Raw genomic sequence first — 26,568 nt, 5'->3', positions numbered from 1 at the left:
CATCGCCCTTACAGACGTTCTGGGCACCAAGAAGGGACTCAAAGGCCTCGCCAAATTCCTAAAGAAAACCAAAGCCTTCCGGAAGGCCACCAGCACTACCGAGGAGGATGATGAGGACCCTTTTGCCACACCTTAGACGCTCTCCGTATCCAGAGGAGCACTCGCAGATTTAGATTTCTCCTTTTCCCCCTCTCCTTTTCTCTATGTTACATACGTCTCGGATCCTTACTAGTACATATGTCCCCCCTCGCATCGTAATACGCCAGACGCAGATGGCCAAACCGCCGATATCATAATATACCCCACAACTACAAGAGTACCTACATAGCATACTACTTCTCTACATCGATACAACTTCATACTAGCACCCGACTACCTTACACCTTCACCTAGCCGCTACTTAACGTGACCACGCGTTTGACGCGGGGTATAAATATAGAAATCTCTCTCTCTCTCTCTCTCGCTTCAGTCGAAGGGGGATTTAAAACATTCCGGCAGTTACCGACGATACTTCAAGTTCCGACGGCTTTCCGCCAGCTCATGCCAAACTCTTATGTCATCCTCGCTCATGCACATGCATCATGCCTCTAACATCAAGAACGGTCATATCATCATGTTGTATTTGACCATGGAAGACCAGAGCCGGATACATGTCATCTTACAGCTCTGCTTCAGCCTGAGGGTGAAGTAGGGCGTTGATTGGGTCGATCGCGAGCGCATAAAGTCGGACCAAGCCGGACGACTAGCACGCGAGGTCTCCGCTGCTTCAAACGCCAAATTTGACGCAGGCTTAGTGCATTTACAGCAGAGCATACGTTTCATAGCGACTATCACGGTGAGCGCCCTCCCTCTTAGGCTCTTTCTACTCGCTCATTCTTTGTTCTTGTCCCCAGATGCCCTCCATAGACCCGCCTCTGAATTCCGAAGGAATCCCGAAACTTTTCGAGGGCCACTCTGGCATCGTTTGCGCAGTCGCTTACTCCCCCGACGGCGACTTCATTGCTTCGGGATCGGAGGACAAGACAATCAGGATATGGAACTCGCGCACAGGCATGGAAGTCGGAAGTCCTCTAGAAAGCCACGACAAGCTGGTCAGCGCCGTCGCATTCTCCCCCGATGGTAATCGTATCGTTAGCGCTTCAGAGGACAAGACGCTTCGTGTCTGGGACAGCAAGGCGCATACATGCGTCTTAGGCCCTCTGGAAGGGCACACGGAACTCGTTTCCTCGGTCCAATACTCCCCCGACGGACAGCTCATCGCGAGTACGTCAGAGGACCGGCTACTCCGGCTATGGGGCGCAGAATCGGGAGAGTGCACTACCGCTCTCGAGCACCCGGCGGCGCTCAGCCGTGCGGCGTTTTCGCCCTGCGGAAAACACGTCGCAACCGCATGCGACGACAGGCTCGTACGCGTATGGGACGTGGCTTCGCAGGAGCTCGCTTATCCGCCTCTCGCAGGACACAAGTCTGAAGTGTGGGTGGTGGCTTATTCTCCGGACGGCCGTTTGCTGGCCAGCGGTAGTCGCGATTGGACTGTCTGTGTTTGGGACACCGGCAGTGGGCAACTTGTCAAAGGCCCTCTAAAGGGCCACAAACTTGCCATCACGGATCTCGCGTTTGCGTCGGACGGACAGCTGCTGATCAGCGCTTCGGTAGATAGGAGTATGTGCGCTTGGGATCCAACAACAGGCGACTGCGTGTGGGGTCCGATTTATAGCGCTGAATCTATCAGGCGGATCTCAGTCTCTCCTGTTGCGCGTACAGTTGTCTGTGGAAAAGATCGTAGCTTGTGTATTCGGGATATTACATCGAGTGCACTTATCCTTCCCAAAGTGAGTGATCTAAATGCCCCTCGAAAGTCACTAACGAATTTCTTGCTACGTCTAGGGCCCCGATAAGAAGCTTCCTAAAGGCGACTTGTAAGTACAGCCTACCATTCCTGATGTTACTTGGTGATCACATCACTACGCAGAATGTACGCATGCTGGCCAATCACCTCATTCGCATGGTTCGCCGACGGATCTCGCTTTGTGAGTGCGGGCGAAGACCACGCCGTCAAGTTATGGAATGCAAAGACGGGAGACGACTCGCTCGACGCATTTTCCCATCACACAGGCAATGTCACCTCCATCGACATCTCTCCCGACGGCTCGATGTTAGCTAGCAGCTCTGACGATCGGACGATCTGTCTATGGGACACAGACACGAAGACGCTAGTCATGGATCCGCTCAAAGGGCACACCGAAGAAGCTACGGCTGTTGAATTTACGCCCAACGGTTCCAATGTTGTCAGTGCGAGTCGAGACGGCACAATACGCGTATGGGACGCGCAGAGCGGTCGCATACTCCGTGTTATACAGGCGCACGATCGGCCCGTCCGCACCATCAGCGTGTCTCCCGACGGCTCAAAGCTCGCAAGCGGGTCAGAGGACAACACGGTGCGCGTTTGGGACGCGCACACAGGCATTCTGATAGCGGGGCCGTATGACCACTGCTTTTCTGTATCGTCTGTGTGCTGGTCGCCCGATGGGAGATACGTCCTTAGCGGCTCTCTGGATGGAACTGTGCGGGTGTGGCGGATATCGAGCGGGGAGGAGGCGCTTAAGGTCGATACGGGCGGCACCATGATGCGCTGTGTGCAGTATGCACCTGATGGCGGGACGTTCTTGAGTGTCTCGGGGGGCAAGCTTCGCATTTGGGATGCGGGTACCGGCGAGCTTCGTCGGTCTCTTGAGCACGAAGGAGTGGTTTCTGGAGCCGCGTTTTCGTCGGATGGGTCGCGGATCGCAAGTGGAACAGAGGATGGGTATGCCAGAGTGTGGAAGGTAGATCGTGGAAAGCTGCTCTTGGGCAAGGTACGTGCTGAGTTTACCTCCATATCAGCAGCAACCTAATGGCATCAGGGATCTGAGGAGGTTGAAGACGATAGTGCTGCTCATGAAGCCAAAACAGCGGCCGAGCGAAGGGTAGGTGATCTAGTCAAATCACGGGTGTACAGACTTTGAAAACATAATTTTCAGCCAAGGTCTCGTAATTCTGACCAGAGTTTCATGAACGTGAGCTGCATCGCCCTTGGATTTTGACATTCACAAACCATTTTCCAGCTCCCTGCAACGTTGCGAAGGCAGAGACCCGAAGATAGTAGCAGACGTCCACTCGGCACCCAAGGTGAAAGCTCGTCACCCCACCGCCGTCAGACGGGACAACCGGAACCACAGCATGCACGCGAAGGTCCTGGAGTAGCGGTCGCTCTCAAGAGGATCTTTGGACTTGCCGGCGCACAGCGCGCGCAGTCCGAGAGCAACTCGGGATCCGGAGGGGGTTTCTTCTCAACTGCGCACCTGTCCAAGTTACGCCGCATCGTTCCTGTATACACTGCCAAAGCCAAAGAGGTGCGCATAAAGTGCTCGGTGTGTGGTCTTTGTGCCCTTTCAACTGACATCGTCCAGCGTCTTTTCCATGTTCCAGAACCACGGAGCAGCCAAGACAGTGCAGAAGATGTGGAGTTAGAGAGTGACGAAGAAGGGGACGCCAATGCTGCCTCCGCTCCCCATGGCGGTCAATCAGGGCTTGGGCCCGCCTCGCCGCCCGAACACTCTTACCCACCGAGTGTCAAATCCACTGACCGAGTCAGCATGTGTTTCTGTGTCCCTTGGAAGGCGAGATAGGCGCGCATATAATGTTCGGATCAGACGAGGGACCTAGTCATTAGGCAGTAATACCAAAGCTTAGGACGCTAGATTTACGCTAGCTGACCTTGTCGATTAAGATGGGTTTACGCTAAGTCTCTGGGCTTTTGCCTACCGTTTACATTCGTCGCTGCGAGGAGTGAGTATGAGAGTGTATGTCTGGACAACCAAGCGACGGACAGCAGGCGGTATCTGATAAGATGATCGCGCGCTAAGATGGATCAAGTTTTCACCTTCCGCGCCTCGATCTTTGATCACACTTCCCAATCTAACCAGGTCTAATCCCCTTCAACCTCATCTTCACCTCCCAGTTTCCCCAGCGACGAGCCCAGCCAATAAATTCCTCCCAATCCTCCTATCTCATCAGCCCATGTCATCCGCCCAAGCCCAAGCCCAACCCCCTGCGCCCCCATCGCCTGCAACAGTCCTCTTCGCGCGCGGCGTCATCGCCCGTCTCTCCATCTGGCCCGCGCTCCGCATCGCCGTCGCGAACAGCTGGGGCGGCCCGAGCTCGCGCGAGAAGCAGCGCTGGCTCGCGGGCGTCCTCGTCGACGAATTCGAGGAGCCCGCTGCTGCTCCCCCCGCTCCTCCACCGCTCCCTGCAGGTACGTATGCTCAGCCCGGCGCTGCTACCACAACTCAAACATCCCTTCATGTTTGCGCGTCATTGCATTACACTATGCTAACATCCTCATGGTTCTATCATCGATCTCCAGCAGGCTCCGCATCGCGAACTGGCGCACCCGCACCCGCACCCGCACCCGCACCCCCAGCTCCGGCCAAACCCCAAACACCCGACGCATCCTACCTCGAAGACCTCCTCCTCCAGATCCTCGACGACGAATTCGACACGCGCCTCGAAGACGACAGCGCCGCGTCCGTCGCACGCGACGTCCTCCGTCTCTGGAACGACACGCACCCTTACCCTTACCCTTATCCTTATCCTTCTGGTCCTCATCCCGCTTCATCGTCATCATCGTCGTCGTCGTCATCGTTCGCGGGAAAAGCTCCAGGCGAAGACTCGGTCCTCGCGCTTGAAGCTCAAGCGGATCGCTTAGCTGGCAAGATGCCGACGTATACACAGGGCGCAGGCGACAACGACGACGACGACGACTGGTCGGACGACGATGGGTCCGAAGAGTCCGACGATGGCGAGGGAGGCGAGGGAAGTGGGATGCAGGTGGATCGGTTCGGCGATGGCGGGGAGGCCCCGCAGCTGAGACCGAAGGAGAAAGAGGAGCCAGAGGTGGACGAAGACGGGTTCACGACGGTCAAAAAGAAGGGGCGACGATGACGATGTTTTGCTCGTATGTCGTTCGATTCTTCGCGTTCACATCTTACAACTCTCACACATACGAGTTTAGAAAAACCATTATGTTAATCTAGAAAAAAACAGTAGAGCCACCAGCAAAAAGCACATCTAGAATACGTGCTACCCCCTCCTAGCCTATCTACGATGCACTTAAGCAACGAAAGCCAAACCCTTCTCGATGTTCTTCTTGAGCTCAGGAAGGCACGCGTCGAGGAGCTTCTGCTCCTCAGCGCTGAGCTGGCCGAGGGGCAGAATCTTCTGCACACCCTCAGGGCCAAGCTCAACGAGCGAGCTGAAGAAGTCGACGCCCTTGTCCTCGAACAGCGGGCTGCGCACGAACGTAGGCGTAATCACGCCCTGCTCGCCGTTCAAACCGCGGAGCAGCGCATTGGTGAACTTGGCACCGGCGTACGCCATCGAGAGCGTCGCGGACCCGGCGCCATCCTTGGCCTTGACGACCTCGTCGCCGCCAAACTGGATCCGGTGCACGAGCTTCTCGTACACGTCGCCCGAGATCGCCTTGCCGTGCTCGTTCTGCGAGAGAAGGGGCACGATCGTCGCGCCGCTGTGTCCGCCGACGACGGTGACGGGCGTCTGCTCGGGCTTGACGCCGGCGATGCCGGCGGTGAAGCGCGCGGCGCGGACGACGTCGAGCGTGGTGACACCGAAGACGCGCTTGGGGTCGAAGACGCCGGCCTTCTCGAGCGTGCGTGCGACGATGGGCACGGTTGAGTTGACGGGGTTGGAGATGACGAGGATGTGTGCGGTGGGAGCGACCCGGCCGATCGAGGCGGCAAGGTCACGGACAATGGAGGCGTTGGTCTGCAAAAGACGAAGATGTGAGTATGGCAAGGTTGTGTGAGCGAGTATATCCGGGGAGACGTACGTTGAAGAGGTCATCACGGGTCATCTGAGCGTGACAGATTGCGACATTAGAACGAACCATGAGGGATATGCGGAGGTTAGGTACTTACACCGGGCTGAAACGGAGTTTAGTTATAGGTCTCATCATGGCAATGAAGAGTATAATACACACCTTGCGGGGGACACCAGCGGGGATAACGACGACCTGGGCACCCTCAAGGGCCTCGTCGATCTTGTCGGCGGCGTAGCCGTTGACCTATTTCCGCATACACCCACGTTGCATACGAAAATACCACGCAACCCATAAAGACCGCACGATGCCATCGATGACCACGTAGTTCCAGCAGCGTCGCATACGTAGAATGAGCCAGTAGAGACAGCACAGCAGACCATGCATCAAGGAACAAAGGAACAAAGGAAAGCCCAAGTTAGCTCTCATTCCACCTTATATAACACAGAAAAGCACGCACCTCGCTAGCGGTATCAATGTGGCTCACGTCGGCAGCGACACCGGGGGCGCCGCGGATATCGTACAGACTCAGCGAGCTGACGAGCGCGTCGCTCTTGAGGAGGAGCGAGAGCGGCTGGCCAATGCCTCCGCCGGCGCCGAGCACGGCGACCCTGGTCAGGCGCGCGGCCGAGGTGGAGAAGGCGGACGCGCGGCTGGTGGAGGCGACGCTGCGGAGGGCGGTGCGGGCGAGCATTTTTGTGAGTTGGGGTAGAGGGACGAGGTGAAGGTGGTGGTTATGGATAGAAGAGACACAAGGGAGCGGACGGGTCGGGACTGTGCGTGCGCTCAAATTTGTCAGGCCGGCGCGGCAACTCCCGAGCCCTCGGATCCCTTCGGAAGTTGAGAGGACGTCATTTCTGCACTCACCGGCGTAATTACGACTGGCTTATGTTCTGGAGAGGACACATATTTTGACCAGAGGGATTATGTCTGGATCTAGAGCGCTGGGTATATGTTCTTGGACAGCTCTTAGACAACGGACCACCCGAGATAGCGCTTCCATAACTCTACCTCGGTGTCTATTGCTACGTTCGCAATGTCGCGAACTTGCGCTTATCTCCATCTCACCAATTGTTCTGCGCTATGATAGTTGACGACTGAGACTCCAGCTTGCAAATCGTCCTATACGTGTCATTTACCCAAACAGGATCTGCGTGCTTTATGTGAAGATACAACGACACTAACTACAAATCCGAGCTGGGGAACTGACAAAACTGCTGTGAAGGACTCACTATCCAGTTTACGATAGTCTTTGGACATAGAGGCATGAGATAGCAAGAGGGAGATTTTCGTTCACAGCAAAGAGGACTCCATGAAAAGCAAGAGCACCAGTTAACGATGGTCCCTTCGTGATAGGTTGGACCACTGAAGATTTCCTGAGTTGCCCATACGCCTCAAGAGTAGCCTTTATGCAGTACAGTCTTCGGCGTGCACTGGAACGTTAACCTCCATCGCGTCATACACATCATTGCTAACAGTGAGTTATCCAGCAGTAACTCACTATCCACACATTTTGCTCGGTCATTCCCATGCTTACGTGGTACCTGACCCCTGAAAACAAAGTCACGACTCACAAAACGTTGTTCTCGGCGCACGGACGTTCAAGAGCGTTCTCGACGAGCCCAGGCGTGAGGCCGCAGCAAGCGTACCTTTCCGCCCTGAACCTGAAGATCCCTAGACGCGTTAGGGCACTCCGTGCACTCGGGCAGGACTGTTATATGAATGTACCTTATCGCACAAGTCTATCCGCGATCTAGGCACCGAGGGCAATCGGGAGACGAATCGAGTGCGGGGTGTGATTAGCTCGAGAAGCTTTGCTCGGAGGTTAGGATGAAGTCTTGGCTGTCGGTGAGCGAAGCGGGGTAGGACGGGGGAGAGATGGAGATGGCTGAGGTCGGTAAACGCAGATTCTGGCACAGGGAGCCTTTCTGTGCTGCTAGCGCATTGCAGCGCAAGGGATAGGGAGACCTGTGGAGAGAACGGTGGTATGCCAAGAGCAGCCTTTGACTTGCGTAGGTGCAGGGAAAGGATAGGTGGGCACCAGCCACTCCTTCCGTCGCCGTCGTTTTCTTGGTTTTACCACCCAGATCGTAGCGACAGAGAAAGAGAAACCCTCAAGCGCAAACCACAGGAACCGAGCCAATCCCCACAGAAAGCGTGTTATCGGGTGCTGCGGGATCAAAGCACACAGATAAGGAGGCCGTCACAAGACGCACTGTATGGAACCGTGTACCCAAGATAGCCTACGCGTCTGTTGTTTCTGATTGACAGACCCTGCAGCTGTGAACTGCGAGGCGATGGGGGCGCCGGCGTGCCGCAGGCCTAGTTTGGGACTCCACGTAGCCATGAGACATAGAGGTATTTCCGCCCATACCCTGGCAAGTCTTCGATACTAGGCTGCGTGCCCAGATACAGGTTTCTTGGAGATGCTAGAACAGAGCCTTAGTTCGAATGGAAGGAGCAGAAAGAAGCCAGAGAGGCGATGTTTGAGCGATGCAAGCTGATGCAGGCCGTCTGAGTATGCAAAGTCGTGGTGCGAATTCAAGGTCGCGTGGGAGGTCGCGTGTGAAGCTTGTGAAGGACACACAACGTTCTCTTCTCCAAACACGTCCATCTCCCGCACGACACTGCCCAACTCGGCCCAAGCGGCCTTTTCTCTGTGAACTCAATCACGCCTCGCGCGATCAGACCACCATGCCCTCGAGCTATTCATAGCTGCTTGCATATGGACCTGGGCGAGAATATCCCCCAGCAGACTAGCTGCCGGAAGAAAAACAGCCACGGTAGGTCTGGCTCATGTGCTCGCTGCCGCCACTCGAAGGCGAACGGCTCGGTTGTCAAGTGGTCCTCGTCTGTCCTGCGGTTATTTTTGCCTCTGAGGCCACTTCTGAACGAGAGAAGACACAGCAGATCAGCGTCCGCTTGATGTCATGGACCGCTCGGAGCATATGGTTTTCCCCGATCGCGTTCTCACCTGTGCAGATGCACCAACGTACAGACGCGCAGTTGGCACTTGGAGCTAACTGTCCTTGCTTCTTCTTGGAGCGTATAAAAGGGCTCTGGGGCTCCCGGAAAATTTACTCAGGCTCTTGGTCTTGCAGCGCTCCAGCACTTCCACAACCCTCTTTACTCCAGCCCCAGTCACGATGTACACCTTCACGCTCCTCGCCAACCTCCTCCTCGCCTCGGCCGCTCTCGCGCGCCCCTCGTCTCGTCTCGGCGAGCGTCTTGCTCGTCGCAGTGAGGGTCGCCAGTCGCAGCCCGTCCTCAAGGTCGACGGCACCAACGTCTCGAACGAGCAGTACAGCGAGAACTGGGCTGGCGCTGTCTACGCGTCGGGTGATGTACGCATCTCTTCAATCAGCGCCTAACACGAAAACGCGTTGCTGATGCTCCATTCTCCCCACTGATTTAGGGCACATACACCGCCGTGACGGGCACGTTCACCGTTCCCACTCCCTCTGGCTCGGACGGCGCCGCGTCTGCCTGGGTTGGCATCGACGGCGACACCTGCTCGAACGCGATTCTCCAGACTGGCGTTGACTTCACCATCAGCGGCGGTGACGTCTCCTACGATGGTGAGCTATCACTATCTATCCTCCAAATCACCAAATAACGCTCACACAACCCCTCCACCAGCCTGGTACGAATGGTACCCCGCGGCGTCCTACGACTTCTCCGGCATCTCCTTCTCCGCCGGCGACGTCGTCAAGCTCACCGTCACCGCATCCTCCACGACGTCGGGCACCGCCGTGATCGAGAACACGACGTCGGGGCAGACCGTCACGCAGGACATCACGTCCTCCTCCGCGCTCTGCGAGGAGAACGCGGAGTGGATCGTGGAGGACTTCGAGGAGGGCAGCTCGCTCGTGCCGTTCGCGGACTTTGGCACGGTGACGTGGACGAGCGCGAGCGCGACGACGGGCAGCGGAAGTGTGACCCCGAGCGGCGCGACGGTTATGGATATTCAGCAGAACGGGCAGACGCTCACGCAGACGACGATCAACAGCGATGGGTCTGTGACGACCAAGTACGTCTGAGCTGGGATCGGGAGCCGATGCCTTCGTGGTGTTGTGTGTCGGATAAGCGGATGTAGAAAAATTGCAGATACCGGTTTCCAGCACGGGTGTATGTCTTGTTGTTACTGATGTATTTCTCATTGGACCGCATGCATTTGCGCACGATTTGGTCTAAGTTTGGTGTATAAGCGCCAGCCATGCGAACCTCAGTGTCCGGATAGCGCTCACAGGCTACTCCACCGCGCTGAAATGTCGTTTACACTACGTGCTGCGGCTGGCCACACTTCTCTCATGTGGTGCTTGCCAAGTGCTTACCCCGAAGCAACGACGAGGTTTTACCCCAGGTAAGCCACTTGCTCGGCAATAAGGAAACTATGTACAAGGCAGTTTCTGACGAACACGTGGGGTAAAATGACTTGATTGAGGGCAGAGACGCCCACAACTCAAAATAACTAGTATTCGTGCGTCAATTGGTTATGCAATATTACTCTTCAAAATTTCTTACTATGAATCATAATGGTAGCTTATGCGCCTCGTCCTTGCGATGGATTATTCCTGCTAAAAGCACGAACGTTTACGTTGACACTTAAGCAGGAGTACCGAAGCCGACTAATCCTTCCGATTTAACGACTTACGCGTCATTAGGACGAAAGCGATACTAAATATGACCTAGTTCTCGAACATGTAACAAAGCGGGGAAATTTGGGAAGGCCTTCAACTATAACTCGTTTGATGATCGCAAACTGATCGTAAACAGCTATAAGATAGAACCGGCCCTCGCGCCGCTACAGCGTTTCGGAATTTGCCGGAGGGCAAGAAAACCGCGCGATAGACAATTGTACTTATATTCGACAAAGCACCGGTAGTTAATGTTCTATGTGCACTTTCGGGAGCCCAAACCAGAGGAGATAGATGAGCGCTGCAGCCTGCAGGCCAAGATCTTGACGCATGGCTCGAAAACGAAACCCCCACCATATCAAAACGTCAAACAAAGGTCAAGAAGAGCCTACCATAATTTTGAATATATGAGTTGTATATTGGTCCGTGGGGCCTTTGAAGACTGCAGTTGCATTTGACGTCCCAGTCTATATCACGACGATGAATCTGCGATACACTCACCGTCGTATATCTTTAGGCGGTTTGTACACAGATTGATCCCTTCAGGGCACAATGTGGCGCTTTGGACTGGTTCTAGATCGGAATGAGCGTGGCACAAGGTACATACGACCCACACTCCCCATGTACATGACGCACGTCTAGCTGGTCGCTTTCGGCTCACAAATTCTCAGTCCATACTTCGATACCCGCATAAATGAGTGAGATGCCGAGACCTGCAGCTACTAACAGTTTTATCGATAATTTGTATGAAATAAGTAGCCCTTTCTGTCGCATAGGCTATACAATCTACCACTGCACTGTGCCAAGTGAAACTCTAGAGCTAGGAATCAAGTGTATTTGCGTGATATCGCCTGTTGGGCAACAGATCTCTGTGTCATCCGATGCTTTTGGATAGCTCAGCAGACGTATGAATCAGTCCTTTTGGTTCTCCCATCACTGTTAACACGTTCACGACTGAATATTGAATTAGCGTGACAATGCCTACAACCTCTGGAAGATCTCGAAATGCATAGATCAATGAAATCGTGATGTACCACTTGCTCTATTTTGCAGTTGGTAGTTCTTTCAGATAGCTTATTTCTGCAAGTATATTTCAACGAGGCTACAGTTGATTCATTTTTGTAGTATGTTCTATCACTTCCTTTGTGAGGTGTAATCAATTAATCAACTATTAATACACCCTCGTAATTCACAGCCATCGACATGATGCCCATCACTGCGGAAGATTTATGGCCACCGCTTATAGTCATGTATGTACTGGAAACAAGGTCCTTGTACATATTCGGTGCCACTTATCACCTGTTGATAACGGATAATAATACATCCAAAGCATGTTTCACTTGTTTGATCCGTATCCTTGACATCCTTTTAAGGAGCTTTGTAGCAGGTTACTCAGACAGGCCCCTTGTCACTCAATTTTTCCTCAACACCCTCGATTATCTCCATTCTGTACAGAGCTGAACACCCAATACAATCAGAATGCAAACTAGTGTTCAGGATGTACTTTCTCGCTATATTGGAAGTTATTGGGCAGGTAACTATAGACAGTTTACATTACGTCCCTGTGCTTCGGCTTGAGATTGATAAGATACCAATGGAAGCCGCAGCCTTTACCATCACGCTTTGAGACTGTCGTATGTTCTACCTTTGAGTCTGAAGCGGAAACTAATATCCATTGTTCAGTCATCCATTTGGATCTTGAAGTGATATGATTACGAGCATATCTTTTTGGACTCATGCTGATTCAATAGTCATTGAAACTTAGGTAGACCTCATTTGGGTGAGCTTGAAGCTAATGGTCTAGTGTGTGTTTGACCTATCTCAAATGTATTCGGTCTCGAAAGGTCACCCTCGGAACAGTTATCTATGGTATTGTATGCCATGCCAAACTTATTCGCTATTACAAGGTGATACTAACTTAACTTAGCTGCGCTATGCAGCAATGGTAGTTGCTCTGTAAGTTTTCTGTGTTGGAAATACGATACGATCACGTTCGTAGTTACGAGCGTCAGTCCATGCGATACACGTACCTGCCAGCGCTCGCAGCGCTTATCTTATCTCTTCCGTGTTATCTAGCCTGTTTTAGTACATCGGTAGCTATCATGTCGCTGTACTTATACCCGTTCTTCTCGAATTGATAACGCTGCGCGTTTGCCAGCGATTTTCGCCCACATTCGCCTTCGAAATTCCAACATTCTGCTCATAGGTCGGACGTACTATGACTCGCTTTGAATCTATCGGAGTGCAGTATCAATCTATGTGAGCATTTCTGTACGCATCTTTGGACTGTGCATAACCGTTCCGCCTTTCAGTATGGTGGTTACTACTACCACTATCAAACGATGTAGGTACCTTATCTTATCTTTCTGATGATGGCAGAGTAACCATCCATTATGTTACTTTGTTTTTTAAACCTATGCAGGGGTATGTAATCACAGCATCATTGATTTACAACTTACAAATCAATAATGCAGATGTGAGCTGTTTCTCTGCTGTTTGGGATAAAGATTTATTTTCTCACACAGGTTATGTGCTCACCGTCATGTATGAACTCAATACGGGTATTCTAGTGTTCATTCTTCAAGGTCAAATCTCAAATGCGTGTTATCGGCAGCTGTACTAATGGAGTCTCAATATTGGCGTTTGAAGGCATGATGCTTCTTCAAGTCAATGCACTTCTAGGAAATTTGAGGAGGGTCCTCATATTTCTTCTATCTTGCTTTGCCATCACTCAGTGTGTCTGTGCTGCAAGTATATTTCGGGTTCTTTCCCTTGGACGTGGGTTGACAGGTGCGACATTGTTTCCATATACATGGGATTTTCCAATTTACCTTATTTCTGGTAAAGAAATGCTGCAGTATTCTGGTGTACTGTAAGGAGCGCATGGCGCCTACGCATGGACACTTGCTTTGATCAAGATCTATTGTCTCGCTTTTGTCTCGCTTTTGTCCGCTTAGAGTACAATGCTTTCTGATTGCATAAATACCTTGCGTGTATCGTAGCTGTTAGTCGTCGAATTGGCACCCGACCACCTTCCTGTTCAGCCATGGCACTCTGCCTTTGATCCCCTTCGAACTCGTATTTTCCTTGTCCAGCCACTCAAAGGCTCGGCTACCCTACAGTACCCTTGTGCACACTCTTTATTCCAGTAGACATGTCGTGGAGAAGTCCAGCCAGTAGTGGTGCTGTACTGGCATTTGAGATCATTCTCAATGCTATAGTTGTGCACTATATTGCAAATTATCTCGACAAGACCGCTCAACAATCATTAATGAGCTCAACAAAGGGAATAGCCAACATCCTCATCAGAGACAATCTACTTTACTTTTTTGCGTATGTGACCATCTGATGATCAATCTCTTAATCTCACCAGGACTTTCAGAGCCAGTGTAGCAATGTCTATGACTATAATGGAGAGCCTCAAAGTATTCAATCCTGTAACAGTCACATTTCTTCAATTGCACTCTGGTTCGAGCTGACCAAGTTTCTAGGTTGATCCAATATCTATTGGATATGGCTCTGTAGTTGGTATGGGTCAGGGCTTCGTTGTCCATATCATTGGACCATGGATGATCCTTAGCTTGCGTCAATGTTACGAAGACGATATCAGAGACCGGGAGCCAGACTTCGTGAGTTCTGTGCGGTTTGCCAGGGCTCCGCATCCTAGCACCATATTGTCTGACGATGGGCTGTACTGGAGTATGCGTAGTAGATATAATTACGTTGGTTAGAGACGAATTTGGCTCGTTGTACTTTCTCATTGTCTGCAGCATCAAAGCATGTTCTCATGCAGACTGTATTTTTTTGCTATCACATTTTCCCCACCAGTTCCCCTTGCTTGTTCACTCACCTTGTTACTGAGATGCTCTGCTGCTCCAAATGTTATGACGGCTACGGGAGGTGTCTATACTCCCCAGGCAACCGTTATATTTTAATGGTAAGTCATCAGTTGTTTGGAGACTTCTTTTCATTTAGTCCTTGTCGAACCTTCACCGTTCATCACATTGATAACACCAACCATTCATACACCTTCCAGTGCTGCCGTTGACCTTATATCCCTTGGTTTTTACTCCGTCAGTACACCTGCAGAGTTTTCAAAAAGGTATTTACCACTTCGTAACGGATGGAAAGCCATACACGTGATGTGCACTTCCTCACCATACTCCCGAGGCTTCCGTGTGCGGTTGATGTGGAGTATAAACAGAGTTTCATCACGCGTCCGCGTCAAGGCATGAATCAGCATTTCCGCGATGCTCAAATGTTCATATCCCACCGTCTATTGGCGCAAGGGTCTCTGCGCTAGAGGTTTCTTCCATGTATTTATCTCCTTTTGTTCTGTGTAACACGTACAGACACGAAATATATTATTAAATTCTTGACACCTAGGTTATTGCCGTTCTTCTGAACAGGCGGGCAGCACTCTTGCCGCTCTCTCTCAGCTCACAGATAATGTATATTGGTGTCGAAGTAAGTAAACTAAGACATAGGGATCTCAGAGACATAATATCTAAGCAGATTTATTGTAGTTTATGAAATGATGTTACTTTTCCGATCGTTTTATCTTTGGATGATAGTATTAGAAATTACTTTGAGAGATAATGTGCTGTGACAATACGAGTAAACGGCACACCCTTCCTTGGACAAGCTCTGGGGGATTCCTCTACCTACGTGTGCAACGAGGCTCTCCGCGTGAATGTCCTTAATTCAGGAACCATCTGATATGCGGAGGCAAGCCAGACGCTCCAAAATCAAGGAACAAGTACTTCTCTTTTCAGTCCGACACAGCGCCTCGGATCTTCTCCCGACGGCAACCACATTTCTCATGAAATAGCCAAGCTTCCAGCAACGAAGATGAAGTCTGAGAGAAGCAAGTTTTAATGGAGATCAGTTTACGACCTTGATCCCATTCGAAGATGCGGAGCTCCACAAGAAGTCTTGATCCAACAACGGGAGTCGTGCCCGCTTGCGTTCGCTCTCAGATAAGCCATAGCAGACTCGCGGAGATTACAAGAGTTCTGGTTCGTTCTGTACTCAGATGTTCCATCTCATATCTCCAGGGCAATTAGCAACGCCACGGTGAACTTTAGTAGGGCACACTTTGCGCCACACCAACGCATGCGAGTAAACCCAAGCACTAGAAATGGTATCTTCCACGCCACCAAAAGTAACCAAACTCCAGTAAACATCTCCGTCCACAATTCTTTCTTAGCTCGTAACCGCAACATCAGGAGCTTGCGAACAACCTTCTTTCACGTACTCCTACACTTCTCGTCTAGATCCTCGCTGCAATTGAAACACATGATACTCACTCTGATCTGGGCTGATTTACGATCTCTTGACTCTCCATGGCTATGGCTCGCCTCGTCGCTTCTCCAGGGTCTCGATCGACCTGATCAGCTATGTCTATTGATGAACATCTGGTATAAAACTTCAGAAAATTGGGCTCTCGAGCTTGGGAACTCCGCGGGGTGTAATATCGAAGCTCGAAAGCGCGGAGATGCCATATTGACGTCACGGTGCGGAACATTCTGGCTTGGCTTTCGACCGTTGCGAGAACAGCTCTTGATAAGAAATCGGCAGCTCAAAATGGATAGATTGTGAACTTCAGCTAGCTTCTACCGGAAATTGACGCGTTCGCTCCCTGGCCCCATCTACGGCGGAGATGTTTATCGAACGGTCTGCCTCATAACAGGCCACGAGCGCGCTTAACATCCTCGTTCCCCAATCTCTGTTGAAGCTAGCTTTCCCAACCAACGCTCTTCTTTGAACGTTATTTCTCTCTACCTTTCACCATCTCGACGCTTTTCTCAGATGCCGAAATGCAGTCAGTGCCTCGTCGGAGGCCGAAGGCCGAGTTTCTCTACGGACTTTGAGCTACAAGAAGTGAGTAGACTACGTTCATCACATGTGCGCTGTCTAACGGTATGTCTTTGTAAATGAGCACAAAGCAAAGATGCATCCAGGAGGGAACGTATCTCCGTTTCCTTGCAATGTTTCAGGCTGCAAGAGGTCTTTCCAGACCGACGACGGCCTCTTGGGTCACAAGCGTGCTATGCATTCTGACCTGGACCCTCCTCATACACAAAATCACCAGCCTTTTCCTCCTTCTCCTCCTCCTTCTCCTCAGCAGCACCGGCTTCCCTGTCCATTCTGCTCAGATTCGTGCACTTCGCGGGAGAAGCTTCAAAAACACCTTGTTCACTCTCATCCTGCAACCTCTCCCGTGATTTGCGCTCATTGTGGCGGCGTATTTGCTCGACAGCTGTCTTTGGACCAGCACATGAGCGCCGTTCACTCTTCTGGATGTGGACCTTCTTCACCCCGTGCCTCACCGCCGCTCTCGCCATCTTCTTCTCGCGAACCATCATCATCTCAGTTAACCATAACCCCCGATGATCACATTCTTCACGCCGTCGGAAAGCTCGGCGTCGGCTCTCCCATTCAGCAGAGAAGCCCTTCTCAGACGCCCCCGGGAAGGTCCACACCGCATCTCCCCGACCTCGTCATACCTTATACGCCTCCATCCCCCGTGTCCCGAGCTGGTTTTAATGACAGCCCTGGTCGCTCCGAAGGCAATACGAGTTTCTCTGACTTTATGAGCCAGCGCAACATTTCCCCTGTTGAGGTCACCTCGTTTTTGGAGGAAGACCACGGACCGATCATGTCATTTAACCATCCATCATCGCATTACGGAGACGCACGGGATGCGGCAAAGTACCGTGTCTCGCAAAAGGCGAGGAAACACATCAAGGACGAGCGAGTACTCGGACTTTGTAGAAGGTTTGTTGACGACTTTCCCTACTGTCCAGTAAGTTGCATCGCATTTCCACTCGCAGAGTCGTCTACACATAATGTCATTCGACGCAGGACTTGATTCTTGACGCTTTCACGCACGTTTCCATCTGTCTTGTAGACTCACTGTGAGTTTTATCTTGCGAGATGATTCGTTCTCTTACAGCGCTCCGAGTAGACAACTGAGTCAACTCGAGGATGGCTTGAAAAGGTTATGCTCTGACAGGTCCGAATTGGATTGGATCCTTCGTTATCCCACGACGAAACGTTTCCTCGATAGTTTCATTTCTGATGTAGGTTCACCAATGGCCCCTCTAGTGCTCGTAGTCACTGTATTCCAGGAAGCTGCCAGTACGACCTGCAAATGTCGTCATGATATCGATTCGACTTCTCCGAGCGCCGCCGAGGACGGTTTTCTATGTCTTCGAGCCTATGTCGCTACATCACTCGCGAACGACGAAGCAAACATTTTGTCTCTGACTGACGAAAAGGCCCAGATTTTCGTTGACCTTCTAGATGACGTGAGTTCCACTGCACGCCCTCTGTTAGTTCGACGACTTATACATCTCGACGCGCCAATCAATCAGCTGGTATCCTCCGAGACCGCGTCAGACTGTCCCACCCGAGGCATGTTTCTCCGTGCACTCTTCAGACTTGCGCATCATTCGAAGCGCCTCCCACGCCGATCTCTTCTCGGTGATCTCAAGCGAGGCGACGAGGTCGGGCATGGAGGATATGGAGTCGTCTACGATGCGCGGTTGGGCGATACGCGCGTGGCGCTCAAGGTACCGCATAACATTCCACGGAACAAGAGGGAATCGGCGTTGAAGGTCGCGTTTATTTTGCCCTGGTGTCTTCTTCACGCTTGCTTTCGTTTCTAACAAGGCGTTCTGCAGATCATGTGCCGTGAAGCTGCGATATGGCGATATCTTCGTCACCCCAATGTTTTGCCGTTCCTTGGAGCGGTGTACAACGGGACCGAGATTCATGTCGTTACGCCCTTCATGGAAAATGGGAGTGTCATGGATTATTTGGAAAGAAATCCTGATGTTGACCGTGTGCGTTTGGTATGTTTGTTCTTTCTCTGAAGTCTCATCCACCCGCTAACGAGAATACTCGGTAAGATATTGGATGTTGCGAAAGGATTACATTACCTGCATACCTTCATTCCCACTATAATCCACGGTGACATCAAGGGCGTATGTCGTCTTTCCTTCATCCCGCTTAAATATTGTCCATATCAATTCTGACTCACATCCGATACAGGCGAACGTACTCATCACCGACGACGGAGCCGCATGCATCGCCGACTTCGGCACCATCGGCATCAAAGACGACGCGCGCACCAACTTCAACGCATCATCCACCGCCGTCGGACGCACGTTCGCGTTCGCCGCGCCCGAGCTTCTAGAAGGCGCCCCGGGCCACAGCCGGCACACACCGCAGAGCGACATGTACGCCTTCGGCGGGCTGTGCTACGAGGTAACCGCCCCATGTTCTTTATGGCCGTTCGGGAGTAGCTCAAAAGCTGATTCAACTTCTCCGCTTGCGCTATTACGACCAGCTGTTCTCGGGCGACCCGCCGTTCGCAGGGTGGTCGCCGTTTTCCCTCGTGAACGCCATCAGCAACGGGACCTTGCCGGGCCGCCCCGTGGCGGGACCAGGTGCGGCGCAGCTGGATGATGCGCTGTGGGACATGATCACGCGGTGCTGGAGGAGTGAGCCGAGCGAGAGGCCGACGGCGAAGGTTGTCATCCAGTTTTTGGAGGAACGCTACACTGTCGCTGTGAGGCGTTCTGTTCCATTTGTCGGTTCCAAGGTGTGGTTGGTTTGTTAGTTGACTTGGCAGTTATTGACCTTATGAACCGCAGGAAAGAAGAGCAGATTTTACCTCAATGTCTCAATGGGACGCCGCCGGAGTGCAAATATGGTAACGAAAAAGCAGAGCTTTCTTAGTAGCCTCGCCATACGTGGTGTTCTCCGATGCATATAATGCTTTGTTCTCTCTGGAAACATGAGCTGTGATGATTGAAAGCGAAGTTCGTAGAAGCCAGCGAATGTAATGCAAGCTTCGATCTGAGCGGTGGCAACAATACTATTACGTAATTACTGTAGTATACTCGGCAAAGTGTAGCGTAAAACGTCAAAACGCCCATCCATCTTCAAGCCCCAGGAGACCGTATCCTAAACCTCTGATACCCCGGCCCACGCTCCACGGGCACATCGGCCCGCCTTGGCTCCTTGTCCCCACCCTTTTTCGTGCCCCCGCCGCCCTTCTTGGCCATGGCCTCTTTGAGAGCGCTAGCGAGGAGAGCGCGACGCTGAGCGACGTAAAAGCAGTATTTAGCAAACAAGAAAAGACACGCAAAACAGGAGTGCTAGAACTCACCCTACGTTTCCGCCGATGCGCCACCCCCAGCGCTCTCAGCTGCACAACTCGGCGCGACCACCACAGCCGTACTCTATGCTCCCGAGGACTGAGCTGTGCCTTCTTCCCCGTCTGCCTCGTCTGTCGTGTGGGCTGTGCGAGCGTCTCGTCCGCGCCTTGCTCCTGCGCCGGAGGAGGATCTCGAAGCGGATGCAGCGACTCGTACCACATGCACTCCGGAGGGACCATCTGCGCCCACGCCTCACCGAGCACGCCGCGCTCCGCCGCACGCCAGTCCCAGTCCTCGCTGCGCGCGGGGGCTTTGCGGAACAGCCCGGCGCGGAGCAGGAGCAGGAGCAGGCGCGCGAGCGGGCGGGCGGGGAAGGTTTCGGGCGGTGGGACGAATGCCGGTGCTGGTGTTGTATGTGGGAGTGGGATTTTGGTACGGCGCGGTGGGCGAGCGGGGGGATCGGGGTTGGAATTTGACGTAGAAGTGGAGGCGGACAAGGACGAGGGCGTGGAAGAAGAAGAGGAAGAAGAAGCGGTGACCTGCGCGAGCGTCGGTACCCTCGCCTCCTCCTCTCCGCCCTTCGCGAGATCCAGCAGCCTCCGCACGATATACTCTCCCGCGCCCTTCCTCGGCAAGGTTGGCGGCTGGCCTCGCCGTATTACCTCCCAGGGGCCTTCACCCGTCCCGACTCCAACAGAGGAAGACGGCGAAAACGCCATAAGAAACGCGTTGAAGCTCCACTTATCCCGGTTCTTATTCTTGACCTTCGCCTCGCGTGCGACGCGCATGAGAACAGCGCGCAGAACGAGCATGTACGTGTCGCTCACGACGCACACGCCGAACTTCGGTAGCATGGAAACGAGGTTGTATGCGGCCGCATAGTCCTCCAAAGAGAGGAACACACGCAGGATAGCGTGTGCGACAGACGGCGTCAGCTGCGCTGGGGTGATCTTCGACAATGGGTCTTGGTTGAGCCGCGATCGGCGGCGCATGCGTGCTGCGAAGGTGCGCGGTTGGAGGGAGAAGGCGTCAACCCGGAGACGCAGCATGTCGTTGAAGAGCTCTCGATGTGTGACGGTGCCCCTGCGTCTTCGCTGCTGCTGCCTGGACGCGCGTTTGCGCCATTCTTGCTCCTCTGCCACCTTGAACATCATCTTGTACGTCTCCGTGTTCGGTCGTGCGGTCCTCGCTGTACTGGTCGTTGTGGCCGTTGCCGTCCCTGCTCGTTCCTCCGCTTCTGCTCTCGCCCGTGCCCGCCCTTGCTCCGCAACCTGCACGAACGCCTCATAAAGCGCATACGCAGCGTCATATTCGCCCTGAGCGATCCGACCTCGGATGAGGGCATTGAACACGGCAGCGTTGGGCGGGACACCTTTGTCTGTCATGCGTCGCAAGATCGCACGGCCGGCTTCTGAGCATATGGGTGTGCCGACGAGCGCGTCAAGGAGAGCTGCGTACGGGGCTGCGCTTGGAATGGATGATACGGATGATGAGAGGTGACTGTTGTCGACTGTGTGTGCGGCTTCGGCACGTTCGAGCCAGGGGAGGAGGAGAGATGAGACGTCTTCGGGGCTTGAGGTTGGAATGGCAGTGTCAAGTGAAATGTCGATGTCGTCGCTATCCTCTTCTGCCTGAAAAGTTGAGGATAGAGAGGGCAAAAGCGACGTCGTGGAAGTGGGCATGACGATACGAACGAGGTCGGCTGCGAGCTTGGACTGAGTATGCGAAGTCAGCTCTCTCGCATGCGCAAACGCGTCCGCGAGCTTGAGCACGAAGGCTTGCGAGCGCGACGCATGGACCGAGCTCGCATAGTCCACGAGTTGGAGAAAGCCCTTCATACCGAATGTCTCCTCCTTTTCCTCCCTTAACACATCTTCCACCTCTTTCAACGCCTCCACTTCTTCCTCTTTGCGCCTCGCGCGTGAGACAGCCTCGAATAACCGCATCTTTACGCGTAAAGGAGGTGGAGGAATGAAGCCTTCGCCGATCATGCGAATATGCATCGCGCGCGCCAGGGACCATAACCTGCGTCCGAGGCAGTATTCGATTATGCGCAAGAGCAAGAGGCGCCGGTAGGGACCGAAGTACTTGGTGAGCGTGATTTGGTGCGTGAAAAAGTCGTAAAGGTCCGTCTGGGCAGATTTGGGAGACTTGTGCGATACGAATCGTAGGTCGGCTTGACGAAGCAGCGTGTCGGCGCGTTGCCGTTCGACGCTTTGTGGGGCGGTCACTTCCTCTTCTTTGACGACATGGCGTTTACGAGATAGAAGAACACAAGATGAACAGAAAGTTTGACAAGATTGAAGAGTAACGTTCGGTGTACGACTCGTCAAAGGCCTCTTGAAGAGTTTGAACATCGACAGGCCATCGCATATGGGGACAAGGAGGTGCGCAAAAGAAACGCGTCGCGCGGAGGCATAAATTTCGGCGCTGGCCGAGAAATGTTTTCGAGCCCCTGTCGCCCACGCTTACGCCTTTACAATCCACCAGTCACATCGCCATCCTATCTCCAGACTCCAGCGACAAAAATCAGGATATATCTGCATGGTGAACTCAGATGGTCACTGATATTCCAACACAAACCGATGCTCCACCACGGGAAGAACTTGCAATTGGAGCTGATATACAACGTCTCACGGGAAGAGATTCGTCATCCACGAAAACCTTTCGTGGGCAACGCTTACGCTTAGACGAACCCTCTAGTTTCGGCCGACACTCTGACTATCTCTGGTGCAGCAGCCTCTATGCGATATTCTCAGGGCAACAATAGCTCCGCTGCTGCTCGCTAAATAGCGCGAAGACGTAGAGATCTCGGCCGACGGCGTAATGCTCGCTAGATGGTCACTCGCTTCTGGACTCAGGTCGTCCAACATGATGTCACGGCTTGCTTTATATAGGGAGAACACCTGGAAGTCGTAAAAACGGCAATGTAAAACAGAAGAAACTTCCGCAGAATCACCCGCTGTGTATCATACATGCTGACCCAGTCTCCATAGCTCTCTTTCAGTATAAAACCTGTATGCTTCAGTTCTGCTGCTTATCATCCCACTGCAATATACCCCATGTCTGACCCACAACTTTCTCCCCTCATCAGTTTCCCTGGCCTCTATTAACTCGCTCCGTCCCTCGACGCACCCAACTTTCAGCTCCTTGCTGCCACCTGTGCCTCCGTTCTCATTGTCGGAAGTATCTTCTCGTCCATCCGCCGTACTCAAAGCGCCTCTACGCGTCTGCGCGGCCCACCCTCGGACTCGTTTATCTGGGGCGTCTCGCAGAAACTCCCATTATCGGAGCAAGCCACCGAACACTATGCACGATGGGAGGCAGAATACGGATCTGTGTACCGCATTCCGTACACACTCGGCATGGACAGGATCATGCTTCTCGATCCGAAAGCAGTCGATCAATTTTTCGCGATGGATAACACGGTCTACGTTCGTAGCGATTATCAGAGGAACATTTTGAGGGATTTGACTGGGAAGGGATTTTGGTGGCTGAGGGCGACGTGCATAAGCGGTGAGCAGTTCTACATACTATGTTGAATTAGAAACTCTGATCAGGAACGTAGCCAACGAAAGGTGCTTATGCCAGCGTTCAGCAATGCCGCTATGCGCTCATTCCACCCTTTCTTCTCCAACTGCGCACACAAGGTAAGCAGTCCATGTCGATTACAACTAGCTATCGTTTTAATCCGCCTTTGCGATAGTGTAAGAATACTTGGGACATCCTGACGAAGGATAACGGAGCTGCAATCGAAATTCAGACATGGTAACTATTTTCCGCTCCATCTGTTACCGTCGGCATTGGGCTGATAATAGTTGCACTTCAGGATGAACAAAATCTCGTACGTCTCAATTTGTTTCTTTTCTCATTCGGACCCAGCGCCCTAAACCAACCGCAGAATCGACTCCATCGGCCAAGGCGGCTTCTCGCACGATTTTCGCGCGTTCGAGGGCGAGCAGCCCATCGTCGCGAAGATGTTCGATGCTGACGACGCTTCGACGTCGTTCCTCAACATGCTTCCGACACTATTGCTGTTCTTTCCATGGCTAGACAAGCTGCCCGGTCAAAGGAAGAAGCAGGCGAGGCGGTTGGGCGAGTCGCTGAAGGGCATAGCGGATGAAGTGTGGGCGAGGGCGAGGAAAGGGGAGGTAAGCGATGGGATGGGGGAAACGTCAGTTATGAGCAGGTTGAGTGAGTTGAGCTTGTTTTCCGTGGGTTTTGGTGCGTAAACTAATGACAATATATAGTGCGTGCGAAGGGGTCTGAATCGGGGTTGCAGCTATCGAGAGAGGAGGTGCTCGACGAGGTGTGTATGTCTTCATGTCCTCTCAGTTCCTTCGTAGCTTATCGCCTGATCGAACGGTAGATCACAGTCCTAGTCTTAGCAGGCTACATCACCACCTCGAGTGCGCATTTTGTCTCATGCTTGACATACCACGTTCGCTAAGATCACTGACTTTGCTACCACAGCAACCCTCACGTGGGCCCTCGTAGAGCTAGCTCGAAACCCGGACGCTCAGAAAAAGCTCCGCGACGAGCTCGCACAGTACGATGGCGACCAGCTTTCGTACGACGAGTTAATGAACAACAGCATCCTTCCTTACCTCGATGCCGTCACGCACGAGACCCTACGTCTACACCCAGCCGCGACTGAGGTCGAACGAGTTGCAAGTCTTCCTTCCTCCACCCTTCGAGCTCTCCTCCTAACCACAGCTGCCCCCATATTATCAGGCCATCCAAGACGACCTCATCCCTCTCTCCTCCCCCGTCGTCTCCGCGTCCGGTGCCCCTATCTCACAAGTCCCCGTTCCCCGCGGCACGCTCGTCGCAGTTCCGATCGCAGCCATAAACCGCTCCCCGCGCTTCTGGGGCCCCGACGCGGCGTCCTTCCGCCCTGAGAGGTGGCTCGATGGCGCAGCCGAGTCCGGGCCGGCGGAGGAACTTGTGGGGCACAGGCATCTGATAACGTTCGCGAATGGACCGAGGACGTGTATCGGGAAGGGGTTTGCGATTGCCGAGTTTAAGGCTCGCTTTTTTGCTCTTAGTTCTGGTAGACGAGGAGGAAAAGCTAATGTGGTGCGCTTTGCAGACGGTTTTGTCGGTCCTGGCACGACACTTCTCGTTCGAGATCGACGGTGGAAACGCGCAGAAGGTCACAATTCTGCGCGGGCGAAGTTTGCCAGCGCGGATGATTCTTGGAGAGAACGGGAAGCCGGTGACGTTGAAGGTGACACGGGATCCTGCTTGATTTATGACTTTCCTTCAAAAAGTAATCCACCCCAAAACGTATAGTACTCTACATGTAAAACTACGATGGATGTTCGTCAACCGAGCACCCGAATCCGAACTACATAAGCAAAGACGCCTCTCCGTGCTCTTCAAAATCTTTCACCGTGTCATTTGGAACTACAATGCCCCAAGGCTTGATCTGTTCATCATAAGAGAGATATCCACCTTTTATCTTCCTTTCTAAAGCGTTCTCGCTGAGTTTGAAGGTGAGCAAGAGTGCGTCTTGGACTTGTCGGTAGATCACCATCTCGTTGAATCGTTGGCCATCAGGGATCGGCATGCCCTCCATCCAGTGATGCCTACAGAACAGCACATACGGTGCTTGCACGTTCATATCTGCAACCCGGGAATTGCGGTCTTCTTGCCCCGACGCTACGGAAGCGATATCCCAGTTTTCATCGTCTGACATGCGGTTGACATCCTCAGGGAACCATATCTAAAATACGATGTTAAATTGTTCCTGAAAGAACCTCGACCTGCACTTGCCTTCGACACATTCCCCCAGAGGTCCCAGTCTCTAACCCAGACTTCACAGACAAATGTACGTGTTTTAGCACCTTGAATATTTTCCTTCATCTGGTTAGCAAAATACTTTGCTCTGTTGTGGTATCGGTAGTGTTGCCGCGGTTCGGGCGGCCAACGGTTTGGAACCGTGAACCGAACCAAGGATGCCCTCGGTTCCGTCCGAGTTGGTTTCCAGGGATAGGCAGTTCCCCGAACCTAGTTTCGGTCCGTAGACCAGTTCGAACCCCATAACAAGGACAACAAAATCTATAATGAATTTGTAGTAGAAGTATACTAATATCACGACTGTGGTCCCGAGCACAATGAATGTGCATCAGGTGCAAAAGTGCTGCTTACAAGAGAAACTCGCCTTTAACAGTCCTTGTATTAAGAGTGCCTGCGTAATTCAGCATCAATGGTACTGTCTGACCTGTTTTGTTTGGGATATCCCTGAAGATGCATCTTGAACATGACATAGCTGACCCGCAGACCCAAAGATGCAACAGTGGGCTGCCCGGGTCAGTGGAGAAGGCCGAAGGTTGACTACAAATACGTCAATAAAATCATAAGCGAAATCAAAGCTAAAAGGTATCCATGGTGTCAGATTTACGTCTAGTATTCGACCCTTTACGGCTTTATTGGTTCATCCAGAAGCCTCCTGTACGGCGATGTTCCTCCTAGAGGTCTACAAGTAAACATCGCCTTCATACGTCCATTCAGGCGCTTAGTATCCCAGCGGTACCTTAAGCGCTTACGCACTCGTGTGGCTCCGTGTTCATCGCATAGGGCCACGTTCTGCTTACGTAGCCGTCCTGCATTACCGCGGGACTTGGACTGCACAGTAGTTACGAATACGGTAGTGACTTCACACGCTCCTGTCATATATATACAGTCGCTACCATGAATATCATCTAAGTCTTCTCTCTCCACCGAACGACTACCATCGTCAGCTATCAGCCTAACCCGCTACTACTCAGCCTTCAAACTAACTGCCCGGTGAGTCTGCGCTTTCATAGACATCCTAGCTATACTCGCGTCAGTCCTTTGTCAGGTTATGAGCCCCGCGGGGCGCGGCGGAGCCTAGTACCTC

At 52.7% G+C, this 26,568-nt stretch overlaps 7 protein-coding genes across 7 annotated transcripts; 5 read left to right on the top strand and 2 right to left on the bottom strand.

Moving 5' to 3' along the window:
- Positions 1–893: 893 nt before the first annotated feature.
- Positions 894–3,678, top strand: CONPUDRAFT_164592 (WD40 repeat-like protein; the record flags this gene model as incomplete). The annotated part of the gene is made up of 7 exons (XM_007769530.1): positions 894–1,832; positions 1,888–1,919; positions 1,973–2,855; positions 2,904–2,966; positions 3,021–3,056; positions 3,105–3,392; positions 3,450–3,678. The coding sequence occupies 7 exons, from the start codon at positions 894–896 to the stop codon at positions 3,666–3,668; spliced, it is 2,460 nt and encodes an 819-aa protein (XP_007767720.1). The 3' UTR covers positions 3,669–3,678.
- Positions 3,679–4,266: 588 nt separating this feature from the next.
- Positions 4,267–6,608, bottom strand: CONPUDRAFT_136560 (malate dehydrogenase). Its single transcript, XM_007769529.1, has 5 exons — positions 6,336–6,608; positions 6,038–6,121; positions 5,976–5,981; positions 5,888–5,911; positions 4,267–5,823 (listed from the first exon to the last, which is right to left on the bottom strand). Exons 1-5 carry the CDS (start codon positions 6,567–6,569, stop codon positions 5,152–5,154), a joined length of 1,020 nt encoding a protein of 339 aa, XP_007767719.1. The 5' UTR covers positions 6,570–6,608; the 3' UTR covers positions 4,267–5,151.
- A 2,364-nt stretch (positions 6,609–8,972) lies between these two features.
- CONPUDRAFT_122337 (uncharacterized protein) lies at positions 8,973–10,044 on the top strand. Its single transcript, XM_007769527.1, has 3 exons — positions 8,973–9,219; positions 9,291–9,453; positions 9,515–10,044. Exons 1-3 carry the CDS (start codon positions 9,022–9,024, stop codon positions 9,913–9,915), a joined length of 762 nt encoding a protein of 253 aa, XP_007767717.1. The 5' UTR covers positions 8,973–9,021; the 3' UTR covers positions 9,916–10,044.
- A 6,748-nt stretch (positions 10,045–16,792) lies between these two features.
- On the top strand, positions 16,793–17,436 carry CONPUDRAFT_152751 (uncharacterized protein; the record flags this gene model as incomplete). The annotated part of the gene is made up of 2 exons (XM_007769526.1): positions 16,793–17,320; positions 17,380–17,436. The coding sequence occupies 2 exons, from the start codon at positions 16,793–16,795 to the stop codon at positions 17,434–17,436; spliced, it is 585 nt and encodes a 194-aa protein (XP_007767716.1).
- A 534-nt stretch (positions 17,437–17,970) lies between these two features.
- CONPUDRAFT_122334 (kinase-like protein) lies at positions 17,971–19,141 on the top strand (the record flags this gene model as incomplete). Its single annotated transcript, XM_007769524.1, has 5 exons — positions 17,971–18,134; positions 18,201–18,371; positions 18,429–18,503; positions 18,571–18,786; positions 18,869–19,141. The coding sequence occupies exons 2-5, from the start codon at positions 18,204–18,206 to the stop codon at positions 19,139–19,141; spliced, it is 732 nt and encodes a 243-aa protein (XP_007767714.1). The 5' UTR covers positions 17,971–18,134; positions 18,201–18,203.
- Positions 19,142–19,331: 190 nt separating this feature from the next.
- On the bottom strand, positions 19,332–22,053 carry CONPUDRAFT_143494 (uncharacterized protein). Its single transcript, XM_007769522.1, has 2 exons — positions 19,694–22,053; positions 19,332–19,625 (listed from the first exon to the last, which is right to left on the bottom strand). Exons 1-2 carry the CDS (start codon positions 22,037–22,039, stop codon positions 19,467–19,469), a joined length of 2,505 nt encoding a protein of 834 aa, XP_007767712.1. The 5' UTR covers positions 22,040–22,053; the 3' UTR covers positions 19,332–19,466.
- Positions 22,054–22,898: 845 nt separating this feature from the next.
- On the top strand, positions 22,899–24,933 carry CONPUDRAFT_164586 (cytochrome P450; the record flags this gene model as incomplete). The annotated part of the gene is made up of 10 exons (XM_007769520.1): positions 22,899–23,198; positions 23,251–23,332; positions 23,389–23,450; positions 23,512–23,526; positions 23,584–23,876; positions 23,933–23,991; positions 24,052–24,091; positions 24,156–24,349; positions 24,417–24,675; positions 24,731–24,933. Exons 2-10 carry the CDS (start codon positions 23,267–23,269, stop codon positions 24,931–24,933), a joined length of 1,191 nt encoding a protein of 396 aa, XP_007767710.1. The 5' UTR covers positions 22,899–23,198; positions 23,251–23,266.
- Between the last annotated feature and the right edge of the window lie 1,635 nt (positions 24,934–26,568).

The sequence above is a fragment of the Coniophora puteana genome, assembly GCF_000271625.1.
Source record: "Coniophora puteana RWD-64-598 SS2 unplaced genomic scaffold CONPUscaffold_5, whole genome shotgun sequence".
NCBI classification, from domain to species: Eukaryota; Fungi; Basidiomycota; class Agaricomycetes; order Boletales; family Coniophoraceae; genus Coniophora; species Coniophora puteana.
Note: the sequence above shows the minus strand (reverse complement) of the source record. Positions and strands in the feature narration are given on the sequence as shown.